This window comes from Perognathus longimembris, chromosome 11, assembly GCF_023159225.1.
Source record: "Perognathus longimembris pacificus isolate PPM17 chromosome 11, ASM2315922v1, whole genome shotgun sequence".
NCBI classification, from domain to species: Eukaryota; Metazoa; Chordata; class Mammalia; order Rodentia; family Heteromyidae; genus Perognathus; species Perognathus longimembris.
The window spans coordinates 19242258-19265820 of record NC_063171.1 but is presented as its reverse complement, the minus strand read 5'-3'; the positions used below and the strand labels follow the sequence as shown (position 1 = coordinate 19265820).

The 23563-nt window shown below is 36.7% G+C and overlaps 1 protein-coding gene across 8 annotated transcripts in view; it reads left to right on the top strand.

Moving 5' to 3' along the window:
- The window catches only part of Smg7 (SMG7 nonsense mediated mRNA decay factor), a 71755-nt gene that overhangs the window by 33543 nt on the left and 14649 nt on the right, over positions 1-23563 (top strand). For all 8 annotated transcript variants that reach the window (XM_048358050.1, XM_048358049.1, XM_048358048.1 and 5 more), the window contains 10 exons: positions 547-679; positions 8983-9154; positions 10338-10409; positions 11537-11687; positions 12029-12164; positions 15262-15424; positions 15548-15704; positions 16987-17057; positions 18477-18537; positions 22577-22696. In XM_048358050.1, coding sequence (XP_048214007.1) covers positions 547-679; positions 8983-9154; positions 10338-10409; positions 11537-11687; positions 12029-12164; positions 15262-15424; positions 15548-15704; positions 16987-17057; positions 18477-18537; positions 22577-22696 — 1236 coding nt within the window. The remainder of the gene's footprint in view (positions 1-546; positions 680-8982; positions 9155-10337; positions 10410-11536; positions 11688-12028; positions 12165-15261; positions 15425-15547; positions 15705-16986; positions 17058-18476; positions 18538-22576; positions 22697-23563) is intronic.

The window sequence follows — 23563 nt, the reverse complement described above, 5'->3', positions numbered from 1 at the left end:
CATTGTAAATAAAATAGCCAGAATTGAAATGTGGCTTGTGTTTCATGCTGTAAAGAAGATGTTAATCCCAAGATAAACAAGCAAAACTATTAATAGGAATAGAACTGAATGCTATGGGAAATAACTTGGGGAAAAAATAAGAGATTGTATGTAGTATTTACAAAGCCTAACTCGTCCCTTGAACAGGGGGTAGAGTCAATTATTTTTGGCACAATAAATGGAAATTAGTTAATTTTGGTCTTGCCTATTCTGATTTTGTACTGGGATTCCTAAATAGACTTAAGAGTAGCTCTAAAAGATTAATAGCTGAAGCCTCGGAATGATTATTCTAACATTTGGTAGGTGTTATTAAGATCAGTTGGATTCTACTGCATGACTAGTCTTGTTCAAAGGAAAGCATAAAGTTATTTAAATGAATAACTTTAATGCAGATTTACTGCCTAGTATGGTATAATTATAACAGACAGTTCTTTCTTGTTCTCAGGGGGACCAGTGTCTGCCCAGTGAGTCACTGCTATACCAAATAGAATTACATTTTGTTTTCAGCTGGAATCATGCCTTTAAGAATCAGATCACAACACTACAAGGCCAGGCAAAGAATCGAGCAAACCCGAATCGGAGTGAAGTTCAGGCAAACCTTTCTCTGTTCCTAGAGGCAGCTAGTGGCTTCTATACCCAGGTTAGTATGCATTATATATCAATTTTCCTAGTATTTCAGGTATTCTGCTCTTTGTACATATCTTTTTTTCATGTAAGCTCTTGGTATAACCACTACTTTCTTGATTACCTAAAATCTCAAGAGAATACAAATGTCCAAAATTTACCATAAGACCTTAAAGAAATTAAAGGTTTGGGTTTACATTTTGGCTTATAGATTAAAAGTGCAACTGTATGAATAGGATTGGGATAGATGGTGAAAAGTCAGTTACAAGTGGTATTAGGGCAAATATGGATTTATGAGTATTGTAATTATGAAGTTACTTGGTACGTTGTGCCAGATAGAAATGTAAGAGTTTCCATAATATTATTTATACAGTGGAATTTATGTATATCTTGAATTTTTTTTTCAGATTCAAGGGATTTAATGCCAGTACCACAGTATTTTTTTTCTTTTTCTTTTTTTTTAAAATTTATTTATTAATTAAAAAAGTTTTTTTCACAAGGTGTTGTGCAAAAGTTGTACAGTTACATAATAGGGCAGTGTGTTCATTTCTTGTGATATCTTACGCCTTGTTTTTCTTTCCCTTCCCTAGATCAGGTAGGCATATATACAATACACAGTATACCAAAAACATATACAGTAGCCACATGGCCTACGCCAAAGGAAATTCACCTAGGACTTCAAATGTAACGTCAACAATAGAGTTTGCTTTCCTTGTCTTACATGAACATACATACATAGCTTTTAAGCTATTGTGATCCACTGAGAGGTCTGTTTTTTACCTTTATATGTTGAGTAGTTGTTTGGTTTTAGTTACATAATGTAGGGTCGCTGACCCAAACCTGTGGGAAATACCATTTGACAAGAAGTTTTTGGTTTTGCAGACCTGGTCTCTACTGTCTCCCCCTCCCCCCACCTTAACAGTCATATATCAAGGAGATCATGCCCCTTTGTTTTCTGTGTTCTAGGCTTGTCTCGCTCAACATTATTTGTTCAAGTTCTGACCATTTCCTTGCGAATACCAATATTTTTCCCCATTTCTAATCACTATGTAGTATTCCATTATCTATAGGTACCATATTTTTTGGATCCATTCATCTGTGGAGGGGCATCTTGAAATATTTTTAAACTAAGAAATGTATAGCTTTTTCTCAGCTTGAATAATAAGATGTTATTCACAGAGTGTTCCATGGTCATATGCTGATACAATTTCTGTATCCAGCAAGATTTAAAAAAATACATAAATCGTAGGCTTTTTTTTTTTTTTTTTTTTGCCGGTGCTTTTGATGCTTCAAATTGGCCTTCATTGGGCTGGGGATATAGCCTAGTGGCAAGAGTGCCTGCCTTGGATACACGAGGCCCTAGGTTCGATTCCCCAGCACCACATATACAGAAAACGGCCAGAAGCGGCGCTGTGGCTCAAGTGGCAGAGTGCTAGCCTTGAGCGGGAAGAAGCCAGGGACAGTGCTCAGTCCCTGAGTCCAAGGCCCAGGACTGGCCAAAAAAAAAAAAAAATTGGCCTTCATGTGTGCTAAGCGGGCGCTCTACCACTTCAGCCATTGCCCCAGCCCTTTCAGGGGCTAGCCTACACCACAATATTCTTGTTTATTATATCTCTCACATGTCTGAAATGCAGGCATATCACCATGCCCAGCCTATTTCTTGAGGTGAGAGTCTCACTAACTTCTTGCCTGGACTAGCCTCAAACTGTGATCTTTATGATCTCAGCCACCCAAGTAGCTGGGATTGCATACATAAGCCACCATGTTCAGTAATTAAGTCTTATTTCTGATGATGGAATTTTCTTTATTGTACTCATAGTCCTTATGGAAAGTTCTGACTTCTTCCATTAGTAATTTAACTAATATGACTACATATATCTACACAATATTAGCATTTTAAAGTCATAAGTCAGGGTTTTGTTTGTTTTTTGTCGATTGTGGGGCTTGAACTCTGGGCCTGGACTCTGTCCTTCAGCTCTTCAGCTCTAAGTTAGCACTCTACCACTTGATTTCACAGCGCATTTCTGGTTTCCTGGAAGATAAGCCTCCTGAGTAGCTAGGATTACAGGCATGAGCCCCCAGCGCCTGGTATAAGACAAGGTTTTGAGGCTCATGTACTTAAAAAAAATCTTTGGTCAGTTCTCTTTACACTGCTTGCCACCTACCTATATTCTGACCTTATTATGTTCTCACCATTTCTTTTCATGAAGGGGGGATTAGGATCTCTGTGTTGGATATACTGAATGGATATCATTTTATAGAAATTATATCTCATTGAGACCCAAAACACTCATCATAATTCATCATTAAATGTGTGGGGGGGGTTTTTTTTGTTTTGTTTTTTTTAGCCAGGCACTGGTAACTAAAACCTGTAATCTAAGCTACTCAGGAGGCTGAGATCTGAGAATAGCAGTTCAAAGCCAGCCCAGGCAGGAAAGTCTGTGAGACTCTTACCTCCAATTAACTACCAGAAAACAGGAAGTAATGCTATGGCTCAGTGGTAGAGCCCTAGCCTTGAGCATAAAAGCTGGACAGTGCCCAGGCGCTGCATTCAAGCCTCATGACTGACAAAAAAAGAAAACATGTTTTTAATCTCAGAATTTATTTTGAAATTTGTACCAACTTTTAGCAGTATAAATTCATACTTCTGGAAAGAGAATGCTTTTGGAGCAAGGAATTACTGTTTCACTGCTAGTCCGTAAAGCAAATTTAAAGACTTCATTCTACAAGTACTTGTCAAAAGCTTGTATCAGACACAATATTAGATACTGAAGATATGGAGGAAAGTGAGTCTTTTAGCTTCAAGAAAATATCTACTCGGGCTGGGAATATGGCCTAGTGGCAAGAGTGCTTGCCTCATATACACAAAGCCCTGGGTTCGATTCCCTAGCACCACATATATAGAAAACGGCCAGAAGTGGCGCTGTGGCTCAAGTGGCAGAGTGCTATCCTTGAGCAAAAAGAAGCCAGGGACAGTGCTCAGGTCCGGAGGCCATGCCCCAGGACTGGCCAAAAAAAAAAAAAAAAGAAAGAAAATATCTACTCTAAATGCAAAACCATAAGTACATAAGCCTTTTTTTTTTTCTAACTATAAATAATGCATTCTGCTGGAGGAGTGGTTGAAGTGGTAGAATGCCTCTTAGCAAGTGAAAAGCCTGAGTTCAAACCCAGTACCAACAAAAATAATACATACTCACATCTAGAAACTTAAAAATTATACAAAGTCCAAAGATTTTTTTCGTTCATTATAAACCAATACCTTAATGTATAGCCTACCAGTGTTTTTGTACTTTTTTACATAGTTTAGGCAATAGAATATATCCAGTCCTGTATCTGTTTGATAACCATAATGGAAACTTTTTCTTAGTTTAATGAGCTTCATTGCATATAAAACATATTCTCTAGTTCTGCATTATTTCCCAAGAACCAATTCATTATGTGGAAATCACTAGAGATGTGAAAGTTTAAATGCTAGTAATATATATTGTCTTCCCAAAGGGTCATGATTTATAGCACGTTTCACCAGTTCTTTCTGTTATCTTTTCACTTCATTTAGAAGTTTTTTGAAGTACAGAAGTTATATTTTGCAATATAATTTGTTTTTCTTTGTCCATAGCTCAGTGGATTTTTAATAATCATAATAATGATCACTTCTAAAGGACAGATGGATTTTATAATTCAAATTTTATTTTATTTTTACCAGTCCTAGGCCTTAAACTCTGGGCTTTAGCACTGTCCCTAAGCTCCTTTTGCTTAAGGCTTAACACTCTACCATTTGAGCAACAGCACCACTTCTGGCTTTTTCTGTGATTAATTGGAGATAATAGCGACGCAGACTTTTCTGCCTAGGTTGGCGTCAAACCAGAATCCTCAGATCTCAGCCTCCTGAGTAACTAGGCTTATAGGTGTGAGCCACTGGTGCCCAGCCAAATTTTAACATTCGAAAACAACATAAACATCTCACAGTAGAATAAAAGTGAAATTTTGGCGTAACTATAAAGTGGAAGTATGAAATTATTATAAAATGTATTTATGGGGCTTTTTAAGATGAGAAAACTGTAGTGTTAGTAAGTGAAAAATGATATAAAGATACACATATGGATGTATGTATATATATACACACACACACACACTCAGTTCAGTGCAGTATTAGCACAAAAGGTATCTCTTCCTTGTCCCCATCACTGCTTTCAGCTGTGCTCTAAAATATCCAGACTCACATCAGTACTTGAATAGAGTTCATAACATTCTGATTGCTTTTAGTTTCTGAAGCATAGTCATTTTTAAATTTTCAGTCTGGTTTCTAATTCAAATCTCATTTTCTTCTCTTGTTTGGTAAAAGCTAAAATTGAGGATACAACTGAAGTAGGGGGCTGAGAATATGGCCTAGTGGCAAGAGTGCTTACCTTGTATACATGAAGCCCTAGGTTCGATTCCTCAGCACCACATATAGAAAAAGCCAGAAGTGGCGCTGTGGGTAAGTTGGCAGAGTGCTAGCCTTGAGCAAAAAGAAGCCAGGGACAGTGCTCAGACCCTGAGTTCAAGTCCCAGGACTGGCAAAAAAAAAAAGTTACAGTTGAAATAGGGAGGCAGGAAGGAGATGGAGTAGGTGGCTGTATTGATGAAGGACAGGAAAGGAACCCAGCTCTGCAGTACATTTTTGTATTAGACAACTTTATTTTATACCTTCAAATTTTATTATTATTTTGTGTGGAGAGAGGAACTGGGTTTAACCCAGGTCCTATGCCTCTAAGTAAGCTCTCTTGAATTTTTGTGTTTATTTTGTTTTGAAGATAGGGCTTTGCTCTAGTTGGCCTCAAACATTCAATCTCTTGCCGGCCTCTACCTCCAAAGTAACTTCAAGTTTTATTAAAGAACCATTTATAAATAAAAGCAATTTGTTTTCCCTTACCTACTTTTCACAGGCAGCAATTGCCCAGTCATGACACTTGTAGAATAACTATCAACACAATCCCTAATTTCATATTACTCTAATTTAGATTTTTAAGCTATTAACATTAATAGAGCTTCTTAATTTTGTTTTTATACTATCTTAATTTGATCATTGAAACAATGATAACTAATGAGTGGACATTAATGTAGTTTCTAGCAGCAATATTCCATTTGTCTTGGGTAAATGCTGTACAGATTAAGATCTAGTCAGATCCAAGAAGCAGACCGATTCCTAATCAGTGTATGACCTCATAGGCCAAAAGAAGGTTTTAACTTCAATAAGTAACATGTACTTGGAAAGTTAGCAAATGTGAGACACTCAGATTTATGTTTCTAAAAGGTTGTTTTTTTTTATATTAGATTCAGAAATGGAAATTATTTAGGATGTCATGATGGTAGTAGAAAGAAAGATAATTTTGAAATATGGCCAATAGGACTTTTCTCTGATTGATTGGATTACCTCTGTGGAATCCAAGTAGAGAAGTCAAAGCTTAACTAGAAGAGCAACTAAGATAGGAACCATATTGAGATCATGCAAGAAATGCCTTTTTCATACAAGAGGGGATATCAAATAGGTAATTAGGTGAACAAAATTTAGAACCTGGTGAGAAGTCAGAGTAAGTTTTATGATTCTAGTACAGAGCCTGACTTACTCAGATGGAAATTGATTTAGCATAAGAGGAGTCAACTTTACAGTAGAAGAAACAGCAAGAAAGATAACTTGGATACCAAAAGAAAACGTTTCAGTGTTGTGCTGCAGAGAACTATTTGCACTGTGAAAAATTAGAGTTCACAACATGGATATCATTGATGAACTTAATGAGTACCGTGTTACTTCATTTCTAAAGCTTTTTATATTCAATGTCTCTGAAATAGAGGCAAGTTTACAATAGACTTCTTAGATATCAGGATTAATATGGTTTTCCCTCTCAAAAGTATATACAATAATGGTTCATCTTAAAAGTTAGGGTGTCTTGGATTTGATGAAATGTAACTTAAGCAGAGTGGTGAGGATGGACACCTGATTGGAGTGGATTGGGAAGAGACTTCATGATTAGCCACTGTGAAATACACTTACTGAACTTATGAAACTCTTCTTCCTTGGCTCTACTTTGTTATTGACTCTCAACCAAAGGGATAGTTGTACCAGTAATCTGCATTATGTTTCATTTTGTCTTTTAAGATCATTTTTCCCCTTCTTGCTAGATGTTCAGATTTCTCTAGTTTTCTAGTGTGTCTCCAATTACTATTAACTTTTGTTTATCATCCTCTGATGCTTTCTTGTCATTTTTCAGTTATCTGTTTTTTTGTAGAAACCCCCAGTCTACTGCCCCAGTACACATTTTTTTTGTTCCATTATGTCTTCTCTGTTTCCTGGCTACCCACTTGGGACATGAACTTTTCTTATTAGGCAAAGACATAGCATTTTATTTTTTAAAAAATCAATTCTGTGCATTGCTGTAAAAATATAATTAATATAAAATATATATTAAATTACATATTATATATTAAATATATTATTATAAATTATAAAATAATCCTTTCCCAGGACTTTCCCACTAATCCAGTCTTGTCTCGAAGAGGAAATAACTTTTTTTAAAAAAATGATCTTTAAGTAATCGAACAAAGGAGTTGCCATTCAACAAAGCAGTTTATTACTACAATGCACCCTGATCAATGTCCCCCATTTCATCATTCCCCCCATTAATTTTTTAATATGATTTTGTGTCAAATACAGTTATAGGGGAAAAATGAAATAGATAATTCTTATGCTTAGTGAGAAAGGCTGAAAAAGATTTACCCTCAAGTTATAGAGATGGATTTTACCTTGGGAAAAAGATGGCCCCTCTCAGGTTCTTTTGAGTCAGCTCCTTAGAGTGTTTTATTTTGTGTTGTGAATTCTGTGTGTATTAGGAAGTGTGATGGTAGAATCAAGGTATTTCAAATTCTGTAACCTTAAGCAAGACACTTAATGTTTCTGTTGCTTTCACATCCTCATCTGAAAGAATATGGAACTTTCTATCTGCGTATACTGTAACCACAGTTTATCACTGGGTATCTTGAGACAGGAGTATCAAACAATGAATTTTATTGTGAATATAAAATATTCTATTGGTTTGTATTGTACATAATCATGCTTTCTTCTCTTTTCTTCTCCTTACACCTTCTTTTCCCCACTCTCTTCTTTCTTACCTGTCTGATTATGAGTTCTCAGAGAACTCCAATTGACTTATCTTTGTATCTGTTGCTTATCATTTGTCTGATAGAGTAGTAGATAGTTGAATGAATAAAATATTATTTGAAAAAATACTTGAATGAATGCTTTTTAGTAACTGTTTGGATAAACAAGAATAGAATATAAACATCTGGCTGGGGAATTAAACTCCTTCTAAGATGAGGAGAGGACATGAGTGGTAGTGGCTCACACCTAGCTACAAGAAGCTGAAATCTGAGGATTGTTGTGGTTCAAAGTGAGCTGGGCAGGAAAGTCCATGAAAGTCTTAGCTGAAGTTAACCACCACAAACAAAAAAAAAACAACAAAAACCCAGAAGTGGAACTGTGGGCAAGGCTCCAATCTGGAAAAAAAACTAAGGCACAACACCTAATCCCTATTATATTCCACCCACCCCCCGTACTGACATAAAAAAGGGGAAAAAAATGGTGAAGGGGGCGGGGGGGGCGGGGAGAAAGCCTTGGAAGAAACCTGAAAAGAGCTGGTAGGAGAGATACAAAGAAGTAGAAGATATCCATTGTTATAAATCATAAGAGCAGTCTAGAAAGGTGACATTGAAAAATGAGCATTGTATTTAAGTACCTCATCATGAATTGTCTGATTGACACAGTTTTAGTAGACCATTGGTGGATGGTAGATTGGGAAGAACCCATCTCACTTTTAAGAATCGAAGAGGTAAGAATGGATGCTCTGATTAAGGTCTACTAGTTCCATTACATATGCAAAGCCATGTGAATTGGCCTAGAATTTGAGAAAAGAAATAGGACAAGTGCCAGAAGTCTTACAAGTACCTTGGCATTCTACTCGCATTTATCACCAACCCAGTCTTTAGTGGTTTTGTGGTTTTGAGATAGATACTATGGAATTTCATGATTTTCTTTGCTTTTTGAATGTATCCGAAAATAGTGCTCAGGTAAATAACTTGTATTTAAAAAAACCTAATTTAAGTACATATCCTAATACTTTAAGAATTCAAAAGATAAAAATCATAATAAATTACTAAAGGTTACCATATAATGTTCATCTAGTTCATGTTCAGTTCTCAGCAGTGACAATAGATGTATTTCATAATGTACAAATTTTACTGTTAGAGGACACTTTTGACTGCTAAATATTATTTGTTTCCTTTTAGTTATTACAAGAACTGTGTACAGTGTTTAATGTAGATTTACCATGCCGTGTGAAGTCTTCCCAACTGGGAATTATTAGCAATAAACAGACGCATACCAGCGCCATAGTGAAGCCACAATCTAGCTCCTGTTCCTATATCTGCCAGCACTGCCTCGTCCACCTTGGAGACATTGGTGAGCTTTTGGTGTGACAGAATTCACAGTTTAATTATCTTGTCTTTTCTTTGGAGTAGTCATAATTTTCCTGTAAGTTAAATGTACACACACTATTTAGATTGTCGTATGAGGAAAGTACAAAAGGTATTTTTAGTAATGTTTGGGGATTGGCCAGAGGATCTTGAAAAAAATAATTTCCATATTAAGACTTAAATTTTATGCAGACTTTATACAGGTGAGAGCAAAACTATAACTGAAGCTAAATTTATTTAAAATGATGCCATAATATTTTCTAAGTTAAATAGACAAAGTTTCTGAAATACTTCTTTTAAAGTAATTTGCCCTTTTCTTTTCCTACTAGTGCAAAAGCTCATTTTACTTCCCTTCAAAGGTTAAATGATCTATTTCCATTATATGTATTTTATCTTGAGACTATAATAAAACTTATTTTTGTTCATTCCTTTAAGGTGACCTGAAAAGGTTGTAAAACAAATTAACTATAGGATTATGTTTTGCTTGTCCTCAAATAACAAGGAATGGAGAACCTGCTTTTAAGTCAGATTATAGGTTTCTTAATGCCATAAATCAGTGACTTCATGAGTGGTCACTTTAAAGAAAGCCTGAGTTCTCAGGGAGATTCAGTGTCAGTGTGTTTAGGTTGTTTTTGCTTTGAATGTCTTCTTTGCACACACACACACACACACACACACACACACACATATTTGCTATTGCAGTAGGTATGAGGCATTTTTCAAAATCACTTTAATAAGATATTGAAGAAATACATAATTTTCAGATCATATTGTATAGTGTTTTTTGTTTTGTTTTGTTTTTAAGTGCCATATAAGTCACCCCTTCTTGTGGGCCGGCTCCAGGTCACCAGCATAGTCCATAGTGGGAGCTGGTGATGCATGACACTGGAGGACCTGAAAATGGGGGCTAGGTAAGCTTTAACATTGGTTACATGCTGAATGTCCCAAATAGGGAAAGCCAGATGGACACTTCACACATAATCCTATAGTTAATTTGTTTTAGAGTATTTTCTGTCTTTAATGATCTTTAATTTTAATGTCTTTATCTTTAGAATTTAAAACTTTAGATGTTTTGGAAATGCCCTTTTGGTTGTATGTGTGTGCATGTGCATGCATGTTTGTTTGTTTTAACTAAGTTTGTTTTTTGTTTTTTGTTTTTTTCCCCTCAGCTCGGTACAGAAATCAGACCAGCCAGGCAGAGTCCTACTACAGGCATGCAGCTCAGCTTGTCCCCTCCAATGGTGAGTGAACCTGCCAACTTGGGGTTGATAAAACACTTCATCCTTTACAGCGGTGTATCAATGCGACTCACCTTTCAAGTTTTATAAAAGCAAGAGATAATGAATTTTGGTATTGCGTTTTTGTACTTTTCTTTCATATAATTGGAATGAATTTTTTTTTTGTTTTGTTTTTCATTTTGTGGTGCAGGGACTTTGGACATGCTAGGCAGTTGCTCTATTACTGGGTCTCATCTGGAACCCCCTGAATTTTTTTTTCCAGTTCAAATTTTTATTTTGCTAAAGCAATATAAGTAGATTTAATTCATGTGATCTAGTATTATTTCTACAACTATGGCTTTAATTGATTATAGAATAAATATTTGTTCCTTAGGGAATGATCTGTTACCTAAAATAAATTTTTTTGTCTTTTGACAGTCCTAAAATAGGCATTATCAACAATTATTTAATTAATAAAGTTAACAGCAAGGAGAGTCTAGAGTCTAAAGCAGAGATGGAAGTCTGACTACATTATTCATGTTGTCTGGCTCTGTTCACACTACAGTTACAGAGCTGAATAGTTTGGGTGAAACTATGAAAAAGAAAAAACAAAACTCCATAGCCTGCAAAGTCCAACAGATTTATTATGTAACCCTTTTTGGATCCTTATTTTAAGTGCTTCTACTACTCTCTTTACCCTAATTAAAGTTTTTGGGGTCGGGGAAGTACTGTGGTTTGAACTCCAGGCCTTGTGTTTGCCAGATAAACACTTCACTGCTGGGGAACAGCTCTAGTCCTTTTTTGCCCTGGCTATTTTTGAGATGTATTTTCACTTCTTTCCCTGGGCTTATGTCTGGACCATGGTCTGCCTATTTGAGGTTTCATGTCCTGATTAGAAGGACAGATGTATATAGCATTGTCCAGCTTGTGTTTGCTGAGATTGAGTTTTGGACTTTTCTTGCCTAGGCTAACCTAGAGCTGCACACCTCCCAATTTCACCCTCTCAAGTAGCTAGAATTATAGCTGTGAGCCACTAGCACATGGCTTAGGATTTTTTAACCTATGCTGTACCAGTGCTAAAAATTTGTTGTTTCACATTGTGCTAGTTTGTAATTAGCATACTCAAGAGGATTTTCAATTCTGTCCTTTAGGTCAGCCTTACAATCAGTTGGCTATTTTAGCTTCTTCCAAAGGAGATCATCTTACCACAATTTTCTACTACTGCAGAAGCATTGCTGTGAAGTTCCCTTTCCCAGCTGCCTCCACTAATCTACAAAAGGCACTTTCTAAAGCACTGGAAAGGTAATGTTACCTTTTCTAACATTTTCTGTAACCTGGAACCTTAATTCCTCAAGTTTTGGTATGTAGAAAATAGTGTCCAGTGACCTATGCTTCTCATGTTCCTAAATATATATAGATATATAATCATTTTGTGTGTAGTCACTGAACTTTACCCGATCTATGATTTGTTCTCAGCTGAATATTAAGTAATTTGAGTATGTTCTAGTTGAAAAGCCAAATGCAGAGCTCTGTCTTTTGGAATCAAAACTCAAAATAGCTTGTTTTTGCAAGCCAACTTCTCTTATAAGTCATTTTGGCCATTTTGTTGCTTAAGATTCATGGAAATTTTTCTTTGATTTCAGCCGGGATGAGGTGAAAACCAAATGGAGTGTTTCTGACTTCATCAAGGCTTTTATTAAATTCCACGGCCATGTGTATCTGAGTAAGAGTTTGGAAAAGTTGAGTCCTCTTCGAGAGAAATTGGAAGAACAGTTTAAGGTTAGAGTCTAAAAATAGAAACATCTTTATTCTGTCTAAATAACAAAGCATAATATTTGGAGGAAATTGACTCCCAGTTTTTTTTTGTCATTTTTACCTGAACCATTAGTAAAATTTTAATTTAAAATTCTTATGTATGGATACCACTCAATTTTAACAGAGCTACAATATCTGAAGAAATGCAGTAGCAGTGTGGTCACTGCAGAATATGTGTCAAAGTAGAGAAAAAAATTCCTTCTTAGTTTTGTAAAGTACTATTTTTGGTATGTGTTAAATTCTTAGCTATGATTCTGTTATCTACTTTATAGATACTGCCACCTGCAGATCATGCTCATTATTACTCTGCTTCAGTCCATCAGGATGTATGATAGCTTGAAAGAAAGCAAGAACTTTATTCTGTATTATTAATTTGGAATAATCTTAATACACTAATGGCCTCATTAATCTATTAATAGTTACAACCAACCAGTATAATGGTCTCTTGTTAGTATACTATAAACTTTTTATTTTATTTTATTTTTTTGCCAGTCGTAGGGCTTGAACTTAGGGTCTGGGACAGTGTCTCTGAGCCTCTCTGTGCTCAAGGCGAGCACTCTACCACTTGAGCCACAGTGCCACTCCGGGCTTTTTTTTTAGTATTTATTGGAGATAAGAGTCTCACAAGTACTTTTCTGCCTGGGCTGGCTTTGAACCTCAATCCTCAGATATCAGCCTTCTTAGTAGCTACAATTATAGGCTTGATCCACATGCTATTAAATTAAGTGGGAGAGTCAGAAAAATTATTTATTCAGATATTTATGTTGTATATCAGTCACTGTTTTAGGCACTAGAATCAATACTGAACAGGACAATTTCTTGATGAATTTTTTCTGTTTGATGGTTTTCCTTTAAGTATTATAAAAGTAACACATTCAAAGAATATTTAGGACTTGACAGTTAAAAAATGAATAAGCCAAATACAGTCAGTGTAAAATAGTTTTTGCTATTGATTTTTTGAGTTGGGCAATACTGGATTAAACTTAGGATTTTCTGTTTGCTAGATGCTCTATTATTTGAGTCACACTTCCAGCCCTAGTTGATATTCTTTATATGTATGAGATTATGCTTCCAGGAGCTGGTTGCTCATGCTTATAATCCTAGCTTCTCAGGAGGCTAAGACCTGAGGATCACGGTTCTAAGCCAGCCAGGCAGGAAACTTCATGACTCTTACCTCCAATTAACCACCAGGTGGGCACTGTGGTTCAAAGGACTAGAGTGCTAGCCTTGAGCGAAAAAGCTCAGGGATAGCTCCCAGGCCCTGAGTTCAAGCTCTACAACTGACACCGCCCCCACCCCACCCCCCCCCCCAAAAAAAGGAGAAAAAGCTTATGCTAGGCAATTATAATAGAAATAGTTTCAAATAAGCTTTTAGTGCCCTTTTTTGTTTCCTGTTATTGCTAATGGTCATGATATTTATAAGGTAGAGTGTGAAAGAAACAACTGCCTTTTTATGTCCTAGACTACTTAACCTGAAAGAAGCATCCAGATTGAAATCGTGTTTTGGTTTTGTGGGGAGTTTTGGCCAGTCCTGCCTGCGGCTTGAACTCTGGGTCTGGGTGCTGTCCCTGAGCTTCTTGAACCACAACACCACTTTTGGCTGGCTTCAAACTGGGATCCTCAGATTTCAGCCTTCTCAATAGCTAGAATTACAGGTGTGAACCACCAACCCTCAGTTTGAAGAACTATTTGTAAAGAAGACATACTTTTGTCTTTCCAAAAATTAAAACTGAAATCTTAAATTTGAAGTTGAAATCTTTTAAGTGAGTGTAGATTCTTTTTGGAAAGCTTACTAGGCTTTGTATTAACAGCCATGCTTCTTAGATGGTTTCATAGAATACTTTTGTGTGTGTGTGCCAATCCTAGGGCTTGAACTCGGGACCTAGGCACTGTCTCTGGGCTTTTTTGCTCAAAGCTAGCAAGCACTCTGCCACTTGAGCCAGAACTCTGCTTCTGGCTTTTTGTTGGTTAACTGTGAAGATAAGAGTCTCAGGGACTTTCCTGTCCTTCCTGTCTTCAAATCCCAAAATATCAAAGTAGCTCTTAACTTTGATAAGACATTTACGGTTGTAATCTAAAACTATTGCATATATTGAAATAGAAGTATAATTTAAATAGATGCTACCAGTTGAGTATCTGGGTGATGATGTTTGTATATGTATGCTGGTACCAGTATTGGAACTCGGGGTTCTCTGCCTCTTGAATCCTATATCTAGTTTGGTATTTTGCTGATTGATTAATGGGAGATGGAGTCTCACAGAGTTTTCTGCTCAGACTAGCTTTGAGCCGAGATCTTCCAGGTGTCAAATTTTCTGAGTATTATTACATGTTTGAGCTACCACCAGTGCCCAACTTAGTTAACTTCGTTTATAGTCCTCTTTAGCAGGTTACCATGAACACAGTTATCAAGTAAATTAATTTGGATTAAAATAACAAATGTGCATGTCAAGCAAAATTTATAATGTCTTATAAGTACCTATAGCGACTGTAACTATAATGATTGCTCCAGCATTCTGTTTATCCTGTGTTCCATGGGATGTTTGGGATGTTCTTGCTGTGTCTTATTTATAAATATTTCTTCAAATATGTCAAGCCTTTGAAAGTGAAAATTTTAGGATAAATCTTAGAGGTATTATCTTATGTATCAAGAATTTTTTAAAGTATTGGTCTTTTCTTGAAAACTTGGTACTACATATATATGTTTTCCAATCACTGGTCCTTGTTTAACATGTTAATATGTGTGCATCTCTTAATAAATTTATTGATACACCCCTCCAAAAAACTTTTTGGAGTGTGTGTGTGTATACATACACTTCTTTAAGATAAAATGTTGGTTTGACAATCAGCTTAAATAACTTGTTATTGTCTGAATTTATTTCAGGGCAAAATATCACCTTGGGAAACCTTGCAATTAAAATACTGAGATTAGGAGCAGAAAGGTCACTTGTTTGTGCTTTACCCTCTGATTCTAAATGCAGGCTACCTGTTTATTTTTGATGGTTTAATTCTAAGATGGGTCCTACTCTTGATAACATTTATGCACTTTTTTCTCTTTTTGCAGAGGCTGCTATTCCAAAAAGCTTTCAACTCTCAGCAGTTAGTTCACGTTACTGTCATTAACCTGTTTCAACTTCATCACCTCCGTGACTTTAGCAATGAAACAGAGCAGCATAGTTACAGTCAAGATGAGCAGCTATGTTGGACACAGTTACTGGCCCTCTTTAGTGAGTATTAAATCATTTAACTTCAGGTGTCATAATGATACTTTAATTTGAACTTGTATATAGTTTTAAATATCTTACACTTTCTGAATGTTTCTTTTTTCTTTTTTCTTTTTTTTTTTTAAGTGTCTTTTCTTGGCATTCTGTGCAAGTATCCTCTCCAGAATGAGTCTCAGGAGGAATCCTACAATGCCTATCCCCTCCCTGCAGTCAAGGTCTCCATGGACTGGTTGAGACTTAGACCCAGAGTCTTTCAGGAGTCAGTGGTGGATGAAAGACAATAGTAAGTGTTTTGGAATTCCATGTTAGTTTGTGTGCTTTGTTTGTATGGTAGTCTTAGATATGTAGAAAGTGCTTTCTCAAACACAGCATTTAAACAATGGACAATTGTATTTTCTGCCTACTCTCTGGAAACCTCTTTGTGTGCCTTTCGTAGGTGACTCCCTCTCTATTCTTTCTGTTCCCAGTTGCCATCCAAGGGAGAAACATTTTGCCTATTGTAAATTGAGCTTGACATAAAATTAGTTTCTTATCCATGACACTATGCAACACTTTGCTTTTGGGGAAATGAAAGAAAGAGATTCTTATTTCTTGGATTATCTTCTACTCAAACTGTTTGTTGTTTCCTTATAATTAGACCCAAATTTGGTCTAAGCAAAATTTTAGAATACTAAAGTTATTTTTACTCTTGCCATTTTTTTTCTCTAATCTCTACTCATAGCAACTCTGATAGTTCTTAATAGTCTGGTTTTATAGTGAGAAATGGAAAGAGTGTTTTTTTGTTGTTTTGTTTTGTTTTTTTTTTTGCCAGTCCTGGGGCTTGAACTCTGGGCCTGGGCACTGTCCCTGAGCTTCTTTTGCTCAAGGCAAGCACTCTACCACTTGAGCCATAGCTCTACTTCCAGCTTTTTTGAATAGTTTACTGGAAATAAGAGTTTCATGGAGTTTCTGCCCAGACTGGCTTCAAACCATAATCCTCAGATCTCAGCTTCCTGAGTAAGATTACAGGAGTGAGCCACTGGTGGCGCCGGGCACCTAGCGTATTTTTTGAGAATAGGCTAGCATTGAACTGTGATTCTGCTATTTGTGTCTCTTGAGTAGCTGGAATTACAGATGTTAGCCACAAAGACCGGTTCAAGATGGACTTTGTCATGCTGTTAGGAAAAGGCATTGTTTATAACTCTCTGGAAAATGTGATTTGAGTATGGTATAAGTATGGCATATTCATATCCTGTCAACAGAGTAAAGAACTAACAATGCATTCTACATCTAGTCATATCTGAAAGTATGTGCTGTTTTCTAAATATCGCATTTCCATGTGTAAAATAAACAAAATTGTATCATTATTAAATGATTTGCAGTGGTGTATCTCTGTCATGGAAATCTTCTGTTTATTTTTGTCTAGATATCCTTAAAAATATATTTTAGGGAATTATATAGCCTGTAAGATTCCAGTAAGTAGAAAATATTGATGATCATTTAGCTATCATTTTCATGACTTATTAGTGTTTTGATAACTTGTATAGAAAAATAAAGTCTGAACTTTAGCTTTCTTTAATTTACAGCATTTGGCCTTGGCTAATTTCTCTTCTGAATAGTTTTAATCCCCATGAAGAAGATCTCTCTAGCACCAATGGTAAGTGTGCCCATACCATATATTATGGCTAGCCTCCTCTATTGCTACTGGTACGCTTAAGGCCAAAGAAAAATAGGCTTTAGGTGAGATGCCTTTGACTTTATGCTTTCCATCTTTTCTCTTAATTCTTACTTTTTCCCCCTCTGTTGTAGGGCTTGAACTCAGGGCCTGGTCGCTGTCCCTGAGCTCTTTTTTGCTCAAGGCTAGTGGTCTACCACTTTGAGCCATAGCTCTACTTCCACTTTTCTCGTGGTTAATTGGAGATAAATACTCTCATGGTCTTTCCTGTTCAGGCTGGCTTTGAACCAAGATCCTCAGATCTCAGTCTCAGGAATAGCTATGATTACAGGCATAAGCCATCAGTGCCCAGCTTCATTCTTACTATTTTTTTAAAAGAGAAAAATAATATAAGCAGTGCTTGTTAAAATAATAGTCATTCTTAATAGAAAATTTAGTAAATGCACAAATTGCTCAAAAGTTCTCTCATAATACTTTGTACTTTACATGCTACTTCCTTGGGTCTTTTTAACTGTACAAGCATAAGAAATGTTAAGTGTCTTCTACGGCTTTGTACTCACTTTTCAAATTTAACAATGTGTAGTGTTAACATTGCCTTTTGTCACTAATTATTTTGGAAGCACAATTTTGTTGAGTTCAAATTTTTCTGCCATGTGCATATATCATAATCAAATCACTCCCTGTTACTTTTTTTCCCCATACAAACAGTATATAGCACTGCAACCTGATTATTCTTCCATTAGTTCAGTACTCTTCAAATGTTCATTTCTAAGCAGATCACATGGTTCTTGGTTAAAGTACAGCTTTATGGTTCAGTAAGTTTGGAATAATGCCCAAGAATATATTTCTTGTAAGCTCATTGTGATATAAATGATATTGTTACTCAATCCTTTGAGTAAAAAAATAGGTATTTTAAACACTGGGAAGATCGTTCATAAGAAATGTTTGCCATCCTCAGCCACTGAATATTAGGGAATATCTTAAGCTCCAAAAGTAACAGGATAGATTTTAAAATGGGGCTTTTATTATTTTTTTAAAAAAAGCAATTGAACATTGAGTCTTCCTTTTTTATTCTTTTCTTTTTTTTTTAAATTTCTTAATTTGGTGAGCAGTATTCTACCAACCCCAATTTTTTTGTTTTTGTTTTTGTTTTTGTTTTGTGTTTTGCCAGTCCTAGGGCTTAAACTCAGAGCCTGAGCACTGTTCCTGGCTTCTTTTTTGCTCAAGGCTAGCACACTCTACCTTTTGAGCCACAGCACCACTTCAGGCTTTTTCTGTTTATGTGGTGCTGAGGAATCCTGCATGCTAGGCAAGCACTCTACCACTAAGCCATATTTCCAGCCCTCCCCCCAGTAATATTTTTAATGAAATAATTTACAAAATTTTATTTCTTCCTTTTAGCTACACCACTTCCAGAGGAATTTGAGTTACAAGGATTCTTGGCATTGAGACCTTCTTTCAGGTAGGTAACTGCCAAAGGATGTCTGTTTCACTTCTGTTGTTTATAGGATGAAAATGAATAGGAAGGAATCAAGCATAAATGTAGAGGAATTTTTTTTCTATCCCAATTACGTCTTATTTTCAGAATAGCAACTAAGAATGAAAGCTTGTTGAAAGGATTTGTGTATGTCATTGCCTTCAATTCCTTAAGAATGCTTAAGAAAATAGAGAAGAAAGAAATGGAAAAGAAACTTTTCTCAAGTGACAATTATACTTTGATACTTATCTTGACATTAAACCAAAGCCAAGTGCTGGTAGCTCGTAATCCTGGCTATTCATGGTCTGAGGATTGTGGTTTGAAGCCACCTTGAGCCAGGAAAGTCTTATTTACAGTTAGCCCGCAAAAAGCCAGAAGTGGAGATATTTATTGCTCAAGTGGTAGAGTGTGTCAAGCAGAAAAGCTTATGAGACAGCACCCAAGCACTAAGTTTAACTTAACCCAGTAGTGACTGGCACTAAAAGATAAATATGTATTAACTAAAGATGATTACATTATCTTTTCTGTTTTTTTTTCATTCATCAGTTTCTTCCTTTTTGTGCTTTAAAATGACATAAAATACACAACTCCATGTTTCTCTAATGTTTCTGCACCTTTCTCATCATCAAACTTGTTACTCTTTTGTCTTCTGTAACTTAGATTGCCAGTATACTCCTTAGATAGATAACAGATTCCAATAATTTTTAATCATTTATCCTTTTGAGTTTTTGTCAGCATTGAATTTCCTAATCCTCATCCTTCACAAGATTTTTTTCCTTATTTCTATTCTCCAACCACCTTTAACCAGTTCTATTTTTTATATCACATGCCTCTCCTGTTTTCTCCAGGAATCTTTCCTTGCACTTTCTTTCTAGCTACATTCTTCTTTTTTTTTTTTTTTTGGCCAGTCCTGGGCCTTGGACTCAGGGCCTGAGCACTGTCCCTGGCTTCTTCCCACTCAAGGCTAGCACTCCGCCACTTGAGCCACAGCGCCGCTTCTGGCCGTTTTCTGTATATGTGGTGCTGGGGAATCGAACCTAGGGCCTCGTGTATCCGAGGCAGGCACGCTTGCCACTAGGCTATATCCCCAGCCCTCTAACTACATTCTTCTTGATGATCAGATCTCTATCTTGAGTTTTTATCTGTTGAATAGTTCTGACTTCTTTTGATTTAGAGTCTTTACTTTTTAAAATATGTCCCTTTCACATTTTAAATTGAAATATGACTAAAGTTAAGCTGATATTACCCGATTTGGTGATTAAGGTTAATTTTGTTTCTTTGCGAGAGGGTGGGGGCATTCCTAGGGCTTGAACTCAGGACGTGAGCACTGTCCCTGACTTCTTTTTGCACGAGGCTACCACTCTATCTCTTGGGCCACAGCTCCCACTTCCATCTTTTTCTGTTTATGTGGTGCTGAGGAACCGAACCCCGGGCTTGCCTCATGCATGCTATAAGCAAGCATTCTACCGCTAAGCCACATTCCCAACCCCTAATTTTCTGTTTCTTATCTGTGCTTGTGACATCATCTACCATGCCAGAAGTCAGAAGAGCCTTATTTCTGTTCGTCTTCTTCCCAAATCTTATAATTTTGTAATTAATATGCCTCATAAATTCAGTGCCTTCTTTTTTTTTTTTTTTTTTTTTTTTTTGGCTAGTCCTGAACTCAGGGCTTGAACTCTTGATTACTGACAGTGCCTGGGCACTATACCTAAGCTTCTTTTGCTCAAAGTTAGTACTCTACCACTTGAGCCACAGCAGCACTTGTGACTTTCTATTTATGTGGTACTGAGGATTCAAACCCAGGGCTTTATACATACCACTAAGCCACATTCCCAGCCCCATTCTTTTTAACATCTACCTAGAGCATAAAAAGCTTGCCTACAGGGGGCTGGGGATATAGCCTAGTGGCAAGAGTGCCTGCCTCAGATACACGAGGCCCTAGGTTCGATTCCCCAGCACCACATATACAGAAAACGGCCAGAAGCGGCGCTGTGGCTCAAGTGGCAGAGTGCTAGCCTTGAGCGGGAAGAAGCCAGGGACAGTGCTCAGGCCCTGAGTCCAAGGCCCAGGACTGGCCAAAAAAAAAAAAAAAAAAAGCTTTCCTACAGTCTTTCTCTGTGTTTCGTTTTTGTACTGCTTGAAGAATTTTTTAATATAAAATAAATGATGTTCCACAACCAGTATAAAAACTTGATTTCATCCATGTCCAGACATTCTGTTTTTTTCTTTTAGCTTGATGTTCAAGTCCTAGCACTATCTAGCTCTTCATTTTCCAGGTTTATCACTTCCTTTTCCTTAACACCAGTTTTTTGTTTTGTTTTTTGTTTTGTTTTTTTGCCAGTCCTGGGGCTTGAACTCAGGGCCTGAACACTGTCCCTGGCTTCTTTTTGTTCAAGGCTTTGCCACTTGAGCCACAGCACCACTTCTGGCCATTTTCTATATATGTGGTGCTGAGGAATCGAAGCCAGGGCTTCATGTATACGAGGCGAGCACTCTTGCCACTAGGCCATATTCCCAGCCCTTAACACCAGTTCTTAAACATACTATATGCTCACTGTGTCCTGTTCTTTAATAGCTTCATATTTTTATTTTTCTACATATTTTGTTTATGTGGTATCTAGAACATTTCCTTCTTTTCTGCCTTCTCTTTCCTAGCCTGGTAAGCAGTTATCCATACCTGTCAGGGTCCAACTCAGATGTCATTTACTCCATGACAAAAACAGTTCCCAGAACTTCCTGGAAAGGACTCATTCTTTTGTTTTCTTACTTATCTTTGTGTCTGCAACCTCTAGCATAGTATGTCCAGCATCTTTTTTTTTTTTTTTTTTTTTTTTTTTGCCAATCCTGGAGCTTGAACTCAGGGCCTGGGCACTGTCCCTGAGCTTCTTTTGCTCAAGGCTAGTGCTCTGCCACTTGAGCCACAGTGCCACTTGTGGCTTTTCCTGTTTATGTGGTACTGAGGAATCAAACCCAAGGCATCATGCATGCTAGGCAAGCACTCTACCACTAAGCCACATTCCCCGCCCAGCAATTCTTAAATTATTCTTTCTTTTGAAAATTTTTAAGTTTAATGGTGGAGAGATCTGAAGAGTCCTTATTTTTTTTCGGGTTGACTTCTCATCTGTGTTCAGTATGATATTTATATTTACACACACACACACACACACACACACACACACACACACACACACACACACACACACACACACACACACACACACACACACACACACACACACACACACACACACACACACACACACACACACACACACACACACACACACACACACACACACACACACACACACACACACACACACACACACACACACACACACACACACACACACACACACACACACACACACACACACACACACACACACACACACACACACACACACACACACACACACACACACACACACACACACACACACACACACACACACACACACACACACACACACACACACACACACACACACACACACACACACACACACACAGCCTGGGCTAACTTAAAGTGGTTAATTAGTACTCTTTATTACAAGGGGCACCTGAAAAACCCTTAACATTACCATTGCAATTTTAAGCAAGTTACTCAAAAGACAGGGTAAGTCCTTAGGTAAAATTTTATTTTTGGATTAGGGGCATAGCACACTAGTGGTAGAATCTAGTATATTCATAGTCCTGGGTTTGGTTCCTAGCACTGAGAGGTGGGGGGAACAGCCCATTCTCAAAATAACAAAAGCAATCTTCTCTAATATAAGGTTTATGGAGTTTAGCTAGAAAATTAAATGAAAATAGAAATATTACATTATTATAATGAACTTGTATGTTCTCTGCTTTGTATTGTATTTAAAATACTAGCAAATATAAATTTAAACAAATGTGATTTTATCGAAGTTTTAACCTTATAGAAAATGTCTGGAAACCATTGCAGTTAGTTGGGTAAATTTGGTTGTTTAGAAGATGCCTTTAGAGTTCAATGCTTTATCATTTATCATGTCAATTCTAGGAACTTAGATTTTTCCAAAGGCCACCAGGGTATCACAGGAGACAAAGAAGGTCAACAACGACGGATACGGCAGCAGCGTCTGATTGCTATAGGAAAATGGATTGCTGATAATCAGCCAAGGTATGTCCATCAGACTTCTGGCTGTTTTCTTTTAATCACCTTATCAGCACATGTACACATAAATGCTATTATGAACAAAGTCAGAATATTTGTATGTAATGATTATATTTGTATATAATAATTGGTATATAATTGCATATGATTATATATTTGTATATAATGATGATAGCTAATTGTAATCCTAGTGATCATAAGTAAACTCTGCTTTTAAAAGTGTTATCCCCATTATACTGCCTATTCTAGAGGAATTGGTCTTGTCTCCTTTGTTTATCATCATCTGCTCTTAATTTGTAAAAATCTAGATTAATGTAAATGGTTGTAAATTCTTGTCATAATGATTTATATGGGCAAGGATATGGTCAGTTTCACTCAGCATAGAGCAGGATGATACTACTGGCTAAATAGATGGAATTGTTATAGTGGAAAAAACACAGATTTTAGAATCAGATTTGAATTCCGTTTCTAGCTCTGCCACTTTCTAGGTGCATCTCATTGGGATCTCCCAGTAGATTAGAGCCTTTCCTGATTTAAAAACAAAAAAAAAGCTGTTTTTTCATATTCTTTGTTTCTGACGTAGACATTTAAATATTTGCATATTTAAATGAACTTAGCACCTCTGAGCTTGTTTCCTCACCTATAAAATAGTTATAGTTGGCTTCCTGTAACTGATGCCTGTAATCCTAGATACTCAAGTGACCAAGGTCTGAGGATCACAGTTCAAAGCCAACCTGGGCAAGAGAGTTCTTGAGACTCTTATCACCAAAAAACCGAAGTGAAGCTTTGGCTCAAGTTCCAGTATAGGAACAGTTCCTGGGTCCTGAGTTCAAGCCTTGCTACTGACCCAGAATAATTATTGTAATTATTACA